The following is a 19,655-nucleotide window of genomic DNA, read 5'->3' as shown; positions in this document are numbered from 1 at the left end:
GGGGTGGGGGAGAAGGAAGGAAGGAAGGAAACAAGAAAAAATCATCCTGCCCCATGTCAACTCCAAAGAAAGAAGATGTGGAAGAACTTAGGTGTAACTTACTAAATAGTAACTAATGTAGTTTTCTTCAAAGTAGGAGGCAGGGTATATCAGAGCCTTCATTTTACATATGAGGAAACTAACGCCCAGGGAAGCCAGGCACTTGAGCAAGACTCAGCGGCTTGCAGCCCGTTCCTGGGCTCTGCACCTGTGGCCTCTCTGCACAGCCGTGCTCCCACTCTCGGCGGAAGTGAATTCACAGAGCCAGCCCTCTGCCTGCCACACACCAGGCAGGACCTCCGGGCACTTCTGGCCTTCTGGGAGCCACTACCCAGGGGTGACCCTGTTCTGAGGTGTGGCAAGGACAGGGTGCTCTGGCTGCCTCTGCCTACTGAATGATGCAGGTAGAAGGTGGACAGGGCTAGAGAAGGCCAAGGCTCGGATACTCCAGGAAGGAGTGGCCCAACACCCCACTGTCCCACTTGCATGGGGATGGCAGGAGTCTGAGAGATGAAGGTTATCCCCAGTGCCTGGGAGCTCAGCATTGGGGATCACATTGTTAATCAAATCACACAAATTGATTCATTATTGCAAACTGCTCAGAACCCTTAAGGAAGAAAGAGCTGTCTAAAAGGATTCTAAGGGCTCAGCCTCTCCCATGAGAGATAGGGGAAAATCCCTGGAAGAGCTGGTATAAACCCAAATCTGGAGTCAACTGAGGGGGGCATCTCAGGTCCTAGCTCGCTGAAGAGGTGAACAGTGGGCCAGTGTGGTGGGGCCAGAGCAGTCAGAACAGAGGCCCAGGAAGGGACCCAGGGTGAGATGCCACTGGGAGGGACCCTGTGTGGTGGCCCCAAGAGCAGTACTATAGCCTTCAAGGGTTTTATGCAGGATCAACCCGAGAGGAGCCGAAACTAGGGGTATGTGCAGGGCTGGACGTGTTGCTACCCGTCTTGCTGTGTGGTAGCTGGGGAGGCTGTGGATTCCCTCTGCGTCTGACTTCCTAGCCACTTTGTTTTAACCCTGAAGCACCAGCCTCTATCCCACACTGTGCTCCTGAGATGCGATCGGCATGGTCCCCTTGGAAATTTTGGAGAGACTTGTGCTGTAGGCAGCTGAATTAGATAGAAATATTCTAGGCAGTCAGACAGGGCTCAAGGAGACAAGGTGGAAGACAAGGTGACTTTGCAACTTGGAAGAGACAGACACTCTGATATGGGCCACATCTCAAGACCAAGACAAAAGAGGAAACACAGCAACCTACTTCCCTAGGGATGGGCATCAGGGATTGATATTCTAAATAGCTATCAATCACCTTGAAAGAGCCCAAATGAGTCACTAGCCCAACCCCCAACAGGAAGAGACGCTGTCTCATATTCATGCCCACTTGCTACGTGACTCGCTTCCCCATTTGGTACTGGATTTAATCAATTTTACCTGAGCAATGGTGCTTGTAATCTCATTGGTTGACCATAGTTTTGTCCCACCTCATGCCCACCTAAGTGAGTTCCCATGTTTTCTCCACCACCTTAGACCCGCCTCACCACATGGTTTTACTCTATAACGTCTCTGGAAGAGACAGATTCCTGGGGACAACTCACTCGGGGCCCCCCTCCTCTCCCTCTCTTGGACAGGAGCTTTCTTTACCCCAATAAATATATTTTGCTCATAACCTTCATTTGTTCGTAAAATTCATTCTGTGGTTTTAGAGAACACGAACTTGTCCCAGGTACTTTTCAGGTTGATAGTTCAGTGTTTTTCCCTGTATTGTTTGGAGGTTCCCTGTGTCACTCGGGGCTGACCTGTGGGCATGTCCGTCCTGACAAGACCCGCACTGTGGGCTAGGTCTGGTGAACAGCCAGCGTCTGGGCACAAGGTGCAAGGTAGCAGGTAGGACTGGTTTTACAGCAGGAATGACTATGTGTAGCTGTGGACAGGTGCTGGGGGAGACTCTGGATCTGGGGTACAGTAGGCATGGCTGGGGGTTGGGGTAGGGTGAGTGCTTACAACCCTCTCTTGAAGACTGGTGTGGGATCTTTCAACACTCTTGTTAAAAGAGATTGACATCTTTTCACCTACTGGGGCTACAGTAGAGCCGAAGCAGGGCTGTAGGCACATCTCTCCAATATCTCTGAGCCTGGTGTGATTATACAGTCACGGAGGGTCACAGGTGCTGCAGGCATAACATTGCCAGGTGTCACTGTCTCCAGCCCTGCTGAGACGGCCTTTGGTGTCCCCAGGGCTCTGCTGTAGGGTGTGGATGGGCGAGGAGCTCACTCGCTAGGCCCATGTACTGTGGCCTCATCCTGGGTTGCTAGATAGTATGGTTCCAATTACTGTTCTCCAGCTATAAAAATAGTTAACAGCAGCAACCTCTAACTGGCAAAGAGGTTGATGGGCAAATAGGTTTGGAAGTTGTAGCGTCATGCGTGTGTTGTGTATTGCTGTGCAAGCGAATGACCACAAAACTTAATCCAGTGGGCCATTATCATCCCTCATGGTTCTCTCGGCTGACTGGGCTCTGCCAGATGGTTCTTGCCAGGGAGCATCTCATGGAGTGACTTATTTGCTTCTCTGTGAGTTGCATTTAGTTGTCAGGTGAGCTGGATGCATCCCAAGGCTTCATCACGCTCAGGTCTCTGTGCTGTAGTTGGTTGGGCGTTGCTCTGTGTGTGGTTTTGCTGCTCGCTGACTTGGATTTCCTCCTCACATGCTGCATTTCCAGGCATCTTGCAGGGTGGCTGGTTCCCCCCAAGTGAGCAGGCAAAAAGGAAGATGTGAGGCTTCTCCTAACCTTCCCCAGGGACCCCCTACATAGATCCCACAGCCCGTTGGTGGTCAAGCAAGTTCCTGAGGCTGGCCCCCAGTTGGGCTTGGCTCTAAAGCTCAGTAGGAGAAGAGGCCAGTAATTTGCAGGGATCTTTAATGGGGCTGCCTCTTGAGGAGTCACCATATATAAGAGTATCAAAAGGTGTTCATGAATTCCTGGATTAAGGAAATCTGTTTAAGTCAGCATTTCCCAAGCTGATTATCACTGCTATTTTTAAAATCAGGAAATACCTTTCTTATAGAATATCACTGTATTCTGCCAGAGAACAGTGGGCAGAAATGGAAGGATGCTGGCTAGATTTGGGGCTCTGTGTTAATATCTAATGAACGAAACTTTCCAAAGGTGGAAGTTGGAGATTAATCAGTTCTGAATCTGAAGAAGTGATCAATAGATCTGCACAACCATCCACTTGGATGGGGAGCCCCAGTAGCCTAGAGATTAAAGCTCCGATTTTGTTTCCAACAGACTTAAGTTCAGATTCGTCTTCCCTCTCTCCAGCTCTGCGATGGCGTGCCCACAGTTCTCCCTGACTTCGATTTCCTTATCTGTAGAATAGACAGGTTCTATCACACAGAGTTGCTGTGCCGAGTACTGAGATCCTGCCTGTGATTGCCTTGGCACAGCTCCTGGTCATGGTCGGTCAATGTTAGGCATCATTGCTCTGATGTGTGGAGAAAGCCTTCCATGATTAGACTTTGCGTTTGCCCAGTTCCAGTCACCTCTGGGGTTTTATAACTGAGCTTATTTGAGACCTGCTGCCAGGGCAAAGCAGCATTACAAGTCACAAACCTTCTCCCACTTGTCTTACAAAAATAACCTCTTTGTCCTTTCGTGTTTTCCCCCATCTAGTTTCTCATAAGTGACCGGGACCCTCAGTGCAATCTCCACTGCTCCAGGACTCAGCCCAAACCCCTGTGTGCCTCCGATGGCAGGTCCTATGAGTCCACGTGTGAGTACCAGCAGGCCAAGTGCCGAGACGCTAGCCTGAGTGTGGTCCATCGAGGTCGATGCAAAGGTGAGTGTGTGCCTTACCCCGCCCATGAGAAGCTGCTGGAACAGGGGCTCCTGGTGCTGTGTGGTCACTGCAGGGGGCTCAAAATGGGTCTGTTCATTTGATTTGCTGTCGCATCTCTGGATCCTTCTCATCAGGGATTATGGAAAGGAGGGCTGGTCTACTCGAAGTTACCCGCACCTTCCTTGTCTTCCGGATGCTGCCACCAGGCTAGGCCTTTGATGTGCTATTCTCTGGCTAGTTCTTTGTTGTTTGCTTTTGTTTGTGTTTTAAAAAGAGAGTGCAAGGCATTATTGCTGGCCCTGAATAGGGATTCCAAACTGGTGGCCAACAGATGTGTTTTGTTTGATTTGCTATAATATATTAAAAACATTTGAGATACTATTTAAAAACTAAGGAAATTGAACATAAAATCTGTGTTTTGGAACTTTTCCTTCAAAACTGGGAGTTCTGGCCCTATTAGATCTGCAAAGCAGCACATGGTTAGAGCAGAGTGGCCTCTGTCCCCAAAGGTGAGCCTGCTGTCCGTTTGCCATAGTCCTCTATGCTCCCTAGGGCCTCCCAGGAAGGAGCACCATTGTTCTTCTCATACTAGTTGATCTCACTTTCCTAAGACCTGTAGATATTTGAGTTTGAGCTCCTGGGTTGCTTAGTGCAGGAATTATAGGAATTAAAGACTGAGAAAGCTGCCTCAGAATGCTTGATTTTTTCTAAAGAAAGTACTAGTGATTTTGGAACTCTAAAATAGCCAGTCAGATGTCACTAGCCACGGTCCACTGGAGAGACAGTTTGGTGGGACATGGGGCTTTCTGAGTGGAGAGGCTTTCTCTCAGCATTCTTGTCTCTGGGCAGTCATTTTGTACCATGGCTTCCAGGGGGAATTCAAGTGAAATATGAAATATGCTGCTCTCCCCTTTTAGATGCTGGCCAGAGCAAGTGTCGCCTGGAGCGGGCCCAAGCCCTGGAGCAGGCCAAGAGGCCTCAGGAAGCAGTGTTTGTCCCGGAGTGTGGTGAGGATGGTTCCTTTACCCAGGTGAGGCCTAGGACTTTTCCTTCAGGCTGCTTGCTGGGCTGAGGCAGATGGAGGTGCCTGCAGAGCAAGGGCTGCTGGACGCCTTTATTATCTGGGAAGCACTGAGTGCGTGGCTCTTTGCCTCCTCTCTGAGGAGGATTCAGCTGGCAGCACCTACCCCCAGGCCCCACCCCCCACCTTCCACAGCACCTCTTGCCAGCTGGCAGTGGGCCCTGACAAGATGCATAGAAGCCAGAGGCAGGAAGCTGGCATGGCCTGTCCCATCCTCCCTGCTGGCCATCTCTGCTAAGGGCCAGACCTGCGTTTTTCTATTCTGTCCAAAGTGGGATGATTATATTTTTTTATCCTTGCCAGTTTCCGTGGGCAACCCCTATGATTCTCCGCACTGTTTATTGCTACCCGTCTATACTCCGTGTGTCCTACTCATCCCTGAATGAAGCAGAACCCTCTTGGGGTGTGTGTGTGTGTGTGTGTGTGTGTGTGTGTGTGTGTGTGCCAAAGATATTAAAATCTTTTTGGCAGTTCCACCTACTTATACCCTGCAGGGTCTTCTAGTTAGTGCTGTGTGTAAAGGTAATGCTGACTGCGTTGATGTTGGCACAGACTGTTTCTGGAACATACCAGGGGCAGACAAAAGTGCTTCTTAGAAAAATTTCTAGGCTTCCTCCTCCCCCATTTGTACAGGGGCCTGGGGAGGGAGGCAGCAGGCTTCTTTGAGTCAGGATGCTGTGCAGGAAGTGGCACATGGGGCTGCCTTGATGGAGCAAAGGAAGGGCCTTGACCCTGGACAGAGTGAGCTTGGCCTGCCTGCAGATGGAGGCTTTGGGAGTTTAAAAGTTTCTCTGTAATTGTGGATCAACAGGGCAAAGGGCATAAGCTGGACTTTGATCCGTGGGCCTGCAGGTTTCACTCTGGGCTTGGGTATCAGAGATCGCTGCTTTCTGAGTGAGGCTGGACTTTGATCCGTGGGCCTGCAGGTTTCACTCTGGGCTTGGGTATTGGAGTGAATTGGAGATTCACTCACTGCTTTCTGAGTGAGGCTGGGTGGGTAGAAATGTAGGAGACTAGTGGGACAGAGGTTGGATATCCATGTTTTAAAAGTTTCCCAGTTGATGAAAATTTTTGTATTTATTTGTTTGGTATGGGTTCTCACCATGCAGCTTGGACTTGTAGTTAGCCTTTGTGGTACAAGGGATCAAGCCTGGATCCTGGGTGGGCCAGATAGCTCAGCAGACTAAAGGACCTGGTTAGGCAGAGTGCAGGCACCACAAGCCATGCTGGCCCTGACCCTGGGGAGTGCTGAGACTAAGACTGGGCATGGTGACACCCACCTGTAATCCCAGCTTTTGGGAGGCTGAAAACAGGAGAATCACTGAGTCCGATCTGTGTAATGAGACCCTGTTGACCCTGTGCTAAATACAAAAAAACCCCAAAAAAACAAAAACAAAAAAACCCAGGTCCTTGCGCTTGCGGAGTAGGCACTTAGACCCCTGAGCTATCTCCCCGGCCCCTCCCAGTTGATTTTAATTTATAGCCAGGCTCACAAGTATTGGGATAAACTGGACTCAGCCGCCAGCTGGGGGAAAGGTGCTTTTTATTCATTTTCTTGTTTAAATGTTACCATAAACCCAGAGGTAGGTATCATTATCCACATTTCCAAATGATGCAACAGCCGTAGGATGTACAGCGCAGAGCTGGGGTTCCAGCCCCGACTCCCCCAAAGCCCTCTGGACCGTAGGGTTCAGTGGAGGCCCGGGGTGAGCCAGAAGGCGCGGTGTGTCTCTGTGGTTCGCGGGCTGCTTCGGGGGGCCAGGCTGCCTGGGCGTGCCGCCAGCCTCACCACGGAGTTTCTCCGGGCCACAGTTTCCTTATCTGAATAATGAGTGCAATTATCTCCATTATCAGTATAAGTTATCCACATGTTAAATGTTATTATTCACATTATGTCATATATGTTACATATTGCTCTTAGGGTACATTAAGCATTGCTGTTGTTATCAGCAACGCTAGTAGTAATGACTGTTATTATTACAGCCTCCCTCATGAGGCTGTGATGAATATCGAAGGAGGGCACACGTGCAGAACAGTTGGAACACGGGAAGGCCCTGAGAATGTCTGTCCCTGTCATCACTGTGACGGCTGTCTCTCCAGCGGTTCTTCTACGCAGATCTCCTTAAGATTTTACAGAGGATGCCACTTAAGGAAAAAAAGACCCCAACTCTTTTGTCAAAACTTCCCAAGGGTAGAAGTTGATTGATGAGCTCTCTCGTCAACTTGTAATTTGCTGTTAGTTCTAGTAAAATGAAGGGGGGTGATCTCGGCATACATCGTGGGGGATGACCCTGCTCAGCTTGCCTTGGGGCTGGGATGGGATGAAGGTGTGGAGGGGAGGGTGCGGTGGATGGAGGGGTGGACGGAGGCAGTTTTTCCTTTCTCGGGGCCTGTGTGATCCTGGGTGTGTTGCTGAGGAGCGTGACTGAACCCCGTCCTGATCCGCAGTGTCTGCGGCCTGTGATGGGCGGCCCACTGGGCAGCCTTTGTTCTGGGGAGGCCAGGCTGGGCCGTGTGATGCTCGCTGAAGGTGAGAAACTTGCAGCTTGGTCCAGGCTGAGGGGCCAAGTGAGTATGCACCCCAAGCTCAGCAGAGGCCACAAGGACAGGTCCTTGTTCCCTTGACACGCTAAGCACTGCCATGTGGGCACAGGCTCACGGGAGCTCGCCTTGTGGGCTGCCAGACAGCCAGACAGCAGCCCATGTCTGCTCAAATGATTGAAATCAATGTGCCTGTCCCTTGATCAAAGAACACTGCAGTAACTTCCCCAAATGAGGCTGCCTCTGTGACTGAGCCTCGGTCACACTGTTGGGCTGCCAGAACGCCTGGAGCCAAGGCCTTTCGTCTTCCTCTCTTCCTCCATCACCCCTTTGCTGGATATTTTCCCCAAGACTGAAATATACCACTTTACCATTGCTTAGAGCATTGTTGGGTCGGCATCCTGGTGTTAATAACACATCTTAGCCCTGGGAGTTGTTACACACCCTCTTGAAGTTTGTGGAGGGGATAATAGGGTTCTAATGGGATTGGGTTTGTCTGCTGTGGGACACAGCTTGTGGCCACATGACTGAGTTGGCTTTAATAGAGTTCATGTGGGATTCCATGGCTTTTCTTCTCTTCCTTTGTTACCCCTTGTCTTCCTTCCTTTGCTGACCCCCACCCCATCTTTCTCTCTCTGTCTGTCTGACTCTCTCTCTCTCTCTCTCTCTCTCTCTCACACACACACACACACACACACACACACACACACACATGCTCATCTTCCTTTTTCATCAGAGATCCTAAAGCTGAATATTAGACCACATTTGATTTTTTTTTTTTTAATACTGATATCAGAACCCACACTACCTCTCAAACCATTCCATTAAATTCTGGGAATGGGACCCAGACACTATTTTTTTTTTTTTTTTTTTTTTAGAGTTCTCTGGGTGATAGAAGTATTTGGCCCAAGTTTTGAACCACTGTTGGAAGGCTTCACCTCTCTTCATCATGTCATTGAAATGCAGATTTAAGGCACTTTGGTGACCCTTTGAATCAGAACTGACCAGCTTTATCTTTTGCTGTGATCTTATCTGTTTTCTGGGTGTTGGGAACATAATTTCTGGCATCTTTTCCACCATGCTTTCTGCCAAGCAGTTGTCTAGTGCCCAGGCTGATTAGCTGCCAACTCCAGCGTGGATGCCACCATCAGGGAGTAGTGGGCGAGATACGTCAGCACCTGCCTCGCTGAATAACAGTGACTCTCAGTTGGGTGCTGGCTGACACTTAGTTTCACTTCTAGGAATTGATTTTAAGGAAATAATTTTAAATATGTGAAAAGGTTTGACCACAAGGATTTGCATCTAGGGCTGGGGAGATAGCTCACTGATCTAAGCACCTGTCTTGAAAGTTCAAAGACCCAGGTTCAATCCCCAGTACCATATGCCATACCACATACCTCTTCCTTATCACAACCTCTTCAATGACACTTCTCTACACAAAGGAAAACCAAGTTTCAGAGCTGATGAACAGCATCGTGGGGTCCCTGAGCTACCAGGGTTTTTATTCAAATCTGCCTCACTTCAAGGCTGCTGCTCCGAACACAAGGCTGCAGTAGCGGCCTTGGCGCATGTGTTCCATTTGCATCACCACTGTTACCCCACAAGTTCCCTCTGTTGTTGCCCAATCAATTAAATACACATTAAAGAGTCTTTTGATTATGGAAAATTTTAAAAACACAAAACGTAGGCATAATAGCGTAATGAGCTCCATGTACCCATCTCTGGCTTCAACAGCGACTGACGTGTGGTCAGGCCTGGCCTTTTGTGCCCTGATTTTCATCTCCCATCCCAAACTGAATCACTTCAAAGCAGATCCCCAGGCGTGGTATCTTTTTATCCTAAACAGATGCTTTTGAATTCAACTGTGTTCTGGGCTGATTGCTATGGGGGATTTAAAAATGTCATGACCCCTGCCTTCAAGGAGTGTGAGCATAGGAAAGCTTCCAATGGAAAAGGTATTAAGACAAATGCTAATGTAACTGCATAAGAGGTAATATGTGCATGTATGATTGGTGCAATATTTCAAAAACACCTATTCACAAGTCATTTAGTTAGAATTTAGAAATATATTTAATTTTTAAAAATTATTTATTTATTTATTTATTTGGGACAGGGTCTCACTACACAGCTTGGACTCATGATGATCCTCCTGTCTCAGTGGAGAACAGTGCTGGGATTACAGGCATGTGCCACCACACCCGGTGTTGGTGGCTGGTTTAGCGTGCATGGTAACAGGGCCAGTATGACATATTGTCCCTGTGCTTGCCTAAGCAGGTACTTAGACCACTGAGCTGTTTCCCCAGCCCCAGAAATACATTTAGTTGTCAAGAAAATATATACAAATTTAAACTTTTTGACCATAAACACCTTAAAGCTAAACTAAAAAGCAGTGGCACCATGAGCTTTGATGAGAAACAATGAGCCTTACATAAATTACTGCTAACATTTGGAAAGAACCTAGTAGAAAAGTGGACAAGAGATAGCCATAAGTGGAACACACAATAAATTTGAGGTAACTCAGTGTGAATGGTGTTATCTTCCCTAGTAATTAAATAAATAGAAGTAAAGATGATGATGGATTATTTTGCTTACCAATTTGATAAAGGCTGGAAAAAATGGTAATATTCAGGGTGGGATGGAGGGAAAAGGCTACCTTTACATTGTAGTTGGAAAATAAATTGGCATTGTTTTTTGTTTTATAGGATAATTTTGCAATATTGCTCCAAAGTCTTTTCTGGGCCCACATTTTATTTTATTTATTTATTTATTTATATATTTTTTTAATTCATACATCAATTTATTTAATTTATTTTTTTTTATAATTCTAAATCAAAATTTATTTCAGATACTCAAAGGTAATACAGATTTTTTCCAAACTAAGAAGTGTCTGCCCAACAGGGTTGTAAGCAGTCAATACCTGACACCACTTGATGTAAAGCTCAGGGCAAACAAACCTCCTTATAGTGGAGCAACAGAGACGTGGCATAGGTAACACCCAGACCTACTGCCTGGAACACAGACATAGACATATGTACTATTGTCTCTTATAACAAAACAACAGTAGGAGAAATACTACATTCCCACTTGTCCAAAGCGAAGTCAAAATGCCCTAGCTTTTCTTTAGATAATAAATTTAATCAAGTGAAAATCTGGATTCTGCTTAGAAATCAGTGCTAACATCTTGACCCCATCAAAGCTCTCTCTAAAAGTGAGCTTGCACTGTGAATTCAATGTAACTTATATTTTTTTTTCTTTTCAAAATTTTATTGATAAACACATAGCAATAAGACAGTTTCAAATCAAATCGGAAGTACAGTTTCAACAAATAATACACTGCATATATTCTTCTTAGTGGTTAATTGCTGTACAAGATGCGGACTTGAGATCCTACTTACAAACACCATTAGAACAAATCATTCTATTCATTAAGACAATGCAACTATATATCTATCCCAACCACTTTGAATACACAGATACGAAATGGACATTCATCGGTATACCCCATTTGTTCTACGTTCCGTTATTGAATATTATAGGTGTGTAAACTCAGCAAAATATTCTAAAAGAGTCCAGTAGCCCATAATAGCATTGGGTCTTCTGTTTAACTGGCAATGTCAGAAATTATTGACCTGAGTCCCCCACAGCTCAACATAACAACATGGCTTTACTTCCTATATTTCGTCTTCATACTTTTCTACTGGATGGTTAAGACCAAGGTAAAGCAGGACCTGTGCAACAAGAGTTGTAGCTTTTTGGTCTGAGAAGGTCAGTGAAATGCCCTCAGGATTTATCCTGAGATCCTGTACCTCAGATTGTAGAACCTTTGTCAGTGCAGCCATGTGGATGAGTCACGGCCATTGCTTGGCCAATGTTGGGCCCACATTTTAGAGCTGCAGTTTCACTTCTAGGAATTGATTTTAAGGAAATAATTTTAAATATGTGAAAATGTTTGACCGTAAGAATTTGCATCTAGGGCTGGGGAGATAGCTCACTGATCTAAGCTCCTGCCTTGCAGGTTCAAAGACACGGGTTCAATCCCCAGTACCACATGCCATACCAGCCACCAAAACCGGGCATGGTGGTGCACGTCTATAATCCCAGTGCCGGCAAGGCTGAGACAGGAGGATCACTACAAGTCTGAGCTGTGTATCAAGACCCTGTACCAAATAAATAAATAAATAAATAAATAAATAGAAAGAAAGAATGTGCATCTAAATTCTGTTTATAGTAGTAACTATTTGGAAACAACTTAAATATCCAATAATAGACAAATTATGGCAAAGTCACACAATGCAGTTCCTAAAGTGATATATTTTGAGATTCATTTTACATATGTGTGTACAAATCTGTATTAGAGACTTAACCAAATATTTAAAAGAAAAATGTTCTTTTTTTTCTAATAGAAAAATCCATAACTTTATAAAAATAAATTTCAAATGATACAGAACTATGGATGGTGCAAAAATAAAACCAATGATTTTTATCTTCCTGAGGTAAAAACAATGAAGTCTATTACATTCTAGATTTTTTCCTTGTGTGTACTTATTATTTGGGATAAAATGGTATAATTTAGTTTTATAACATTTGAATTAATTATATTTTATGATTATGGCTTGTTCTCAGTTTAGTTACATACAGCTCTGCCTCATTAATAAAACATGGCTACGTTGCACTCTGTTGGATGGCTGTGCCATGGATCCTAACTATTTGAGGATTAAGTTTCTATAAGGGACGGATTTGGTCAGAAGGATGTGCACTTTTTAAGGCATCTGGCCCACATCACCAAACTGATTTCTATCAACGCTGAGCAGCAGTGTGGCTGACGGTAGTTGCTGTAAGACACGTTCACAAGCCATGTTAATTTTTTTGTGAAGATGGATGATGATTCTAATAGTATCAGAATATGAAATTTTCATGATGTAGCTTTTATGTGAAAAAATGTGTCACATTTCTCACGTTTGAGCCTATTATTCTAGGAACAATCTTCGTATGGTTCTACAGGTAAACTAATAACTTTCTCTACTCTTACTCATTCTAGCCACTGATGCACGCATGCATGGATGCTCTCACAGACGCTCCCACACACGCACGGACGCTCCCACACACGCTTGCATGCATGCACGCTCACACCCACACACATATGTTTTTATTCCCTGAAGTTATTTGCTTGCACAAAGGAGACTTAGGAGCTGTCATTTCTTCTTGATGATGCTTTGTTCTGAAGTTGGAAGCTTAAAGAAAAAGGTGTGTGTGTGTGTGTGTATGTGCACACATGTGCGTGTGTGTGTGTGTGTGTGTGTGTGTGTGTGTGATTTGTGAAAAGGCAGTGGCTCCCTTGCCATTTATGTAGTTCTTATTGTTGTTTCATGCAACCTGGGAAGATGTGACACGTATATTCTAAGTGCCTGGAGTCAGGCTAAAAAGCAAGTCTTGTTCCTTTTGAGCTTTCTCCCACACCCCCCCCCCCCAGTGCTGAACTGCTCTTGAACGTCACCCCCGTTGACCTGAGTTTGTGTGAGCAGCTCCTCTTGGAAACATCTGGTTTACCATCTGGTCCTCCTAGCACAATCTCAGTGAGCACTGAAGGTGTGGGCGCATTGCACGAGCTGTGATTTGTGTTGATCTGGGCTGATGAAGCATTGGCAGGCTGCCGTGCTGAGTACCTGGATAGGGTGGAATGGATTTATCCAAACTTTGATTGGCCTAGCAGTCTAGAAGTGTTCAGAGGCAATGGTCTGGGTTTTGGTCTTAATGTGGGAAGATCTTGTCTAGAGCCTTAGTGTGGATCTCTTCCACACCAGTAACAGTGTAGAAGATTCTCAAGGTAAAGTACTAAGACCAGCCCTCATCTGTAAGCTAGAATGTTCCTTAGCTTCACTAACTACACATGGCTCTTTTAGATGTCCCAACTAAAACAATTTCTTGTGTTTTCATGGATGGTTCCCCATTTAGACCTCAGCCTTCTAGAGCACACTCTGTTAGCTTCCTCCCTTCCTCCATTCTTCCCTTTTCCCTGTCTTTGTCTCCCTCCATCCGTCCTTCCCTCCTCCTTTCCTTTAAGGAGTCATAGTGTTAAATGCTTCAGCCCATCCTTCATGTATCAGTGATATAATGGTGAATGGACTCATTGCTGGACAAGTTGTGCTTTTCTTTTTCCTTTTTCGTTAGTCAATGAACAATGTCACTATTACAATTCGAATGCCTACTGTGTTTGGTACATTTTACTACTTGTCTCACCTTTTGCGTAAAACTATTTTTGTAAATTTATAAGTATAAATTTTGTAAATGCAAATGTATTTTTGTGATTTTCATTACATCACTTTTGTTTTAAATAACCAGTTATTGCATATGGATCATATCTAGAAAAATACTCTTTATTTAGGAGAGTTTCTGCTCAGCAAACATGAGGCTTCATCTCTTTAGATTTCAGTTTCTTCAGCTAATAATATGGGATGGTTGGATTAGCCGGAGGTTGGTAAAGTATGATCTGTAGGCTCAGTGCCTGGTTTTTTTTTCCCCCTTAAAAATATAAGAGCTCTATTGACATATAATGTGCACAGCACAAAATTTACCCGTCCAAAGTGCACTAGTCTACTCACAGAGTTGAAGAACAATCACCACTCTGTAGTGCCAGCAGATTTTTGGTACCCAACAAGGAATCCTGTCGCCATTAGCAGTCCCTCCCCATTATCCCTCTCTTCAGCCCTTGACAACCACTGACTCACTTTCCATTTCTATGATTTTTATGATTTTGAACATTTCATATGAATGAAATCATGACATGTGGTCTCTTGGGCCTGGCTTCTTAAATTCAGCACCATGTTTTCAAGGTTCATCCATGTCATCACGTGAATCAGAATTTCAATCCTTTTTATCCCCCCGAAATACTGTCTTGTATAGATATGCCCCATGTTGTTCATCCACTCACCAGCTGATGGACATTTAGTTATTTCCAGATTTTTGGCTATCATAGATAATGCTATTGTGAACGATTTTGTGCAAACATATTTTTAGTTTTCTTGGTGTAGTCTCAGAAGTGGAATGATTAGGTCATACAGTTTCACTGAGGAGTGGACCAACTGCCATTCAAGGTGATTGTTCCACTCCATGTTTCCACCAGCTGTGAAGGCTCCAGCTGCTCTGCCTGTCTGCCTGTGCTTGCGATGAGCGTCTTTCAGTGAGTGTGATCGGTGTTTTATTGTGGTTTTGAATGCATTTCACTAATGACCAGTGACTAATGCTCAATATCTTTTCACACACATTTGGCCATTTATATGTCTTTGGAGAAATGTCTATTCAAATCCCTTTTTATTATTTATTTATTTGATGCAGGGTCTCACTATGCAGCTTGGACTCTTAGTGATCCTCTTGTCTCAGCCTCCCCAGTACTGGGATTACAGGTGCATGCCACCATGCCCAGATTCAGTGGCTGGCATGGCACACCTGGGGTTCCGGGGCTGGCACAGTGTGCAGTGCCAGGGACTAAACCTGGGTCCTTGTACTTGCCAGGCAGGTGCTTAGACCTCTGAGCTATTTCCCTAGTCCCCTTTGCCCATTTTTAAAATTCAGTTATATGTCTTTATTATTGAATTATAAGAGTTCTTTATGTATTCTAGATATAGGACTCCTTAACAGGTGTGTTTTACAAATAATTTCTCCTATCTTTTGAGTTGTTTTATTTTCATTTTCTTGACAGTGTTAAGACTCAAAAGCTTTACTTTTGAAACCCAGTTATGTTTTTCTTATTTTTTATGCTTTATCTGTCATACCTAAGAGTTTTATGGTTTTGCCTTTACCTTTAGGCCTTTTCTTATGGCATGAGCGTAGGGTATCCAGTTTTGCATGTATAGAGCCAATTATCTCAATATCACTTGTTGAAAAGACAATCAGTAGTGCATGAATTGTCACGGTGCCCTTGTAGAAAATCAGTTGGCAGGAAATGTGAGGGCTCAGTTTTGGGCTCCCAGCTCTATTTAATTGAGCTCCATGTCTAGCCCTATATCAGTGCCACTCTTTTTGGATTGTAGCTGGTAGTTGAGTATTGAAATCTTCTTCCTTTTCAGTGAACTGTAAGGTGAGAGTTGCTCTGCATCTGTGTGTGGTGCCCATAGTGGCTCCTCTCACAGGATGGGCTCTAGGAGGGGGACTGTCTAGGAACCTGAGGCCTGTGTTGTTGTCTGAGGTTTCTGGTGTGTCTGGGTCCTTGATTTGATATTTGAAAGGGATGGGAAAGGAAAGTCATAAGAGAGGTGTGCAAATTAGGGGCAGAAACCTCTAGAGTCACCAAGGATGAGACACGTGTGTCTTCAAGGGCTCTCAATCTTTGACAGACTGATATTTCCTCTTTGGCTCTCCAAGCAGGGAAAGGATTTCTGTTTTTATCAAATTAGGAGGTGAGGGTGACAGTGGCCTGTTCTGGGAGAATGCAGGGCTTGTGCTGGCTTCTTGCCCCTCATTGCCACTCCTGTGCTCACCGAGCTTCTTGGCACTTTAAAATCTGGGAAGACTTATTTTCTATCTTCCTGTGAGGTCTGGGGAGCAATAATTTGTAATGAATAACTAGTAATGCAACTATACGAGCTAGCTTTTAGCCTGTAAGTGGTGGTAGGAGCAGGGCCTGGTCGTGTATGTGCAGGGAGAACTTGTCTAATCCCTCCCACATGGCGGGAGTCACCATGTCATCTTTCAGTGGGTAAAGTGGTCCTCCATGCCCACCAGGCAGGGGCAGGGATGTACAAAGGAATAGGAGGGTAGAGCATGTGTTGAGTTCAGACACTGTTCACTGTCCTCGGGGAGACTTGCTGACCCCCATCCTCTACTCCATCCTGCTCTGCTGTAGCTGGCATCCAGCTGAATGGCCAGCATGCCCCTCTCAGCAAATGGTGCCTTTTGCTTTGGAGTAAGAGGATGAGGTTTGAGTGTTCCCAGTTGGGGGCATCTGAGCTCCTTGGGCCCTTGGGTGCTCTGTCCTTACTATTTTCCTGTTGTGGACATGAAAGGAACAGGCTTCTGGGAGGAAGGGAAGAGCTAGGAGAGAGGAGAAAGGGAGACTGCCCTCTGGCCTCTCTGCTGCCTATTAGAGGGAAGAGGCTTAAGTCACAGTATAACCTGTGAGGTAGGCACTGCTATGGCCTTGTTTGATAGGTGAGAAAGCAAAGCACAGAGAAGCTGAGTAGGCTGCCCAGAGTGACACAGCCTGCAGTGACAGATGCAGTATTTAAACCTAAGCAGCCTGACTCCAGAGTCCTCAGTACCAACCTTGATGTCATGTTGCCTCCCTAATGGGCACTGCCTTCTATGAAGGTGATATTGCCAATCCAGGGCATAGCCAGGAGGGTGACTTGGAGGCCAGGAAATCTTGTCACATGAGGAATGTCTAGTGGAATCAGAGAGGTTTGCTATGGAGGTGAGAAGAACCAAAGGGTGGATGGAAAAGACGTGGAGAAGGGATACAGGAGGCCACCATCTCACCCTCTTTTGTAAGCACTAAGAGCCTTTTTATATTTAGCTCTCAAAGTAAAATATATAAAGATGAGGCTTCTCATGAAATAAGGTAGAACTTTCTAGAAGCAAGGTAGTCTGCAGACAACAACTAACTCAAAGCAGACTTGAGGAGAGACCAAGTAGACATTCCACAGGAGGCAGGGCCCTGTAGGAGGCCGGGAAGGGGGTCAAATTATGAGCTGAGGTGGAGAGGGCTGCACTTTTTAGCACTTGATGAGACCGTAGATTCTATTCAATCAGGCATACAGTAGGCCCACAATGAACATTTTCTACAGGGACTTTCCAGGCAGAGCTGTTAATACACACATGTAGGGCCACAGCCAATCCATCATGGTGCATATAACATGCTGGTTGATCATCTGACCCCTTTTACAAAACTGAAGGGATCAAAAAATTATTTTCTATGTCAAAATAAGGAAAGGTTTTAGCAATACATATGTGGGGTAGGAAGACAGTAACTTTAATTTGCAATGAAATCAGACATGGGAAGTGAGAAAAAGCCCTTACGCGTACAGGCCCCTGCTTCCCACCAGCAGCTAGGTTTCTCACAGGTCTGCTACACACAATGGGCTTTTTAATTAGGTATTTTGCAAACCTAAAAACATTTTTATATTTCCCCCCAATGGAAAGTAAGTGAACAAGAGGCATCTTATTTACCATTTACAAATCTACACAGTTCTAGGCATCAAGTACAGAGATGGAGCTTCTGAAAACTAGGTTCTTTGGTTGCTGAACCCCTAAGGCTCTATTTTTTTTTTTAAAAAAAGTTATCATGTCTATGTTGAGGTGGATGGTGTTGAATATTTTAGGGAAAAAAAGCTCTTCATTATAGACTAGGAAGAATAGTCTCAACAGTGACAGGTGGATACCAGTTTATAAATCTTTACCTTTCTCTGAAGCAACAAAAGTCTAACTGATGGCAGGGTTGTAGAAGTGTTGATCTTCAGAGGAAAAGAGGGCTTCAGCATCCCCTGGATCTTTTTCCTCTCCCTGTATGCCCCAACCGAGGGGTCAGGATCTATTCATAATATCTTACCAAGTAGGCTCTATCTTCTGACTGGCGGCCACCAGAGACAGGAAGATGCTTCACACAATAGCAAAATCCATAAGGCATTATCAAATTATTTTGTTGGAAGGTCCTTCCCACACTGATTTGAGGTCTATCTTCCTATAATTTCTAATGGATGACTTTGGTTCTAGTTATAGGACTTATGCAAATTCCACTTTTTATTGAAAGTGTTGAAGATGGACACCTTTAACCTTAGTAAAAGCCTCTGTTTTAGCCAACATTTTTTTCTGTTTTTTTAATTTTATGGGATAAAAGCTAAAACAAAATTTTATAACAAGATGATAGAATAACAGTAGTTAATATATTACATATTATAATCTTTAAAGTACTTCCTAATTTAAAGAAAACAATACAAATGTGTTGACTGTTGTTACCCTGTTAGCTTATTGTTTTGGAATTTTTTTTGGGGGGTTGTTTGTTTTTCTTTAAAAGAAAAAGAAAAAAAAATAGTTGTGTAGAATACAAGATAGGAGTATAAAAGTCCTCCAATCAATATGAGCACAAACCTTCCTTCTTCATGAACTAAGAGACACTGATAATATACCTAGCTAGCATTTTTTCTCTTTTCTCTTCTTTTCATTTCCCTTCTCCTATCCTAGTTCTTTCTTGCTTTTTAATGCTATTATCCCATTTCATAGTATCTATTTTACATTTTAGGCCTTCTTTACTCTTTCATTTTCTCACACTGGGAGATAATATGATGTTTACACATGTGAGTCTGATTTATTTTACTAATAAGTATGGTCTCAAGTTACATCTACCTGTAAAAGTGTTAAGTTTATCCTTCTTTATGGCTGAGTTGTACTCCATTATATAAAAATACATCTCTTTTAATCCATTCCTCCATTGATGGGCATTTGGGTTGTTTCCAGGATTTAGCTGTGACAAATTGTGGTGCTATAAGCATTAGTGTACATATATTGCTATGTGGTACAATGTTTTTAATTCTTCTGGGAAGATACTCAGAAAGGAATCGCTGGGTCCAATGAGATCCCTAATCCTCGTTTTTTAGGAATCTCCATACTGATTTCCACAGTGGTTGCACCAGGATGCACTCCCAAAAAGAGTGGAGAGGCTCTCCTTTTTCCCTCCAGTATTGGTTATTGATTGATTTCTTGATGACAGCCATTCTTTCTGTGGTGAGTTGAACTCAGGTTGTTTTTTTTTTTTTTTTTGCGGAACCGGGGATTGAACTCAGAAATTTTGTGGAGCAATTTTGTTTGTTTATTTATTTATTTATTTTGTGTGTGCGGCCAGCTCAGCCCACCAGGGGGCGGGGCTGGCTGGCATGTGGTGCTGGGGGATTAACCGCGGTCCCTGCTTAGCTTTGCTTGTTCTAAGTAGGTGCTTTAGACCACTGAGCTATCTCACCAGCTGAACTCAGGTTCTTGCTCTTGCCAGGGAAGCACTTATTCCACTGAGCCATCTCCCCAGCCCCCTAACCCTTATTTATTGAGACAGTCTCGCTAAGTTGCACAGAATGACCTTGTCTCCTAGGACCTGCGAGGACAGGCGTGCACCATCACGTCTAGCTGCAGACTCTCTTAAAAGTTCAGACATATTTCCTGTGTAGGCA

General features: G+C 44.6%; 1 protein-coding gene across 3 annotated transcripts in view; it reads left to right on the top strand.

The window, feature by feature from the left end:
* Smoc1 (SPARC related modular calcium binding 1) overlaps nucleotides 1-19,655 on the top strand; it is a 176,513-nt gene that overhangs the window by 82,345 nt on the left and 74,513 nt on the right. For all 3 annotated transcript variants that reach the window (XM_023702464.1, XM_023702458.1, XM_023702454.1), the window contains exons 2-3: nucleotides 3,719-3,884; nucleotides 4,802-4,914. In XM_023702464.1, coding sequence (XP_023558232.1) covers nucleotides 3,719-3,884; nucleotides 4,802-4,914 — 279 coding nt within the window. The remainder of the gene's footprint in view (nucleotides 1-3,718; nucleotides 3,885-4,801; nucleotides 4,915-19,655) is intronic.

The sequence above is a fragment of the Octodon degus genome, unplaced genomic scaffold, assembly GCF_000260255.1.
Source record: "Octodon degus isolate 3935 unplaced genomic scaffold, OctDeg1.0 scaffold00007, whole genome shotgun sequence".
Taxonomy (NCBI): Eukaryota; Metazoa; Chordata; class Mammalia; order Rodentia; family Octodontidae; genus Octodon; species Octodon degus.
The sequence above is the reverse complement of the archived record's forward strand: the minus strand, read 5'-3'. Positions and strand labels throughout refer to the sequence as shown.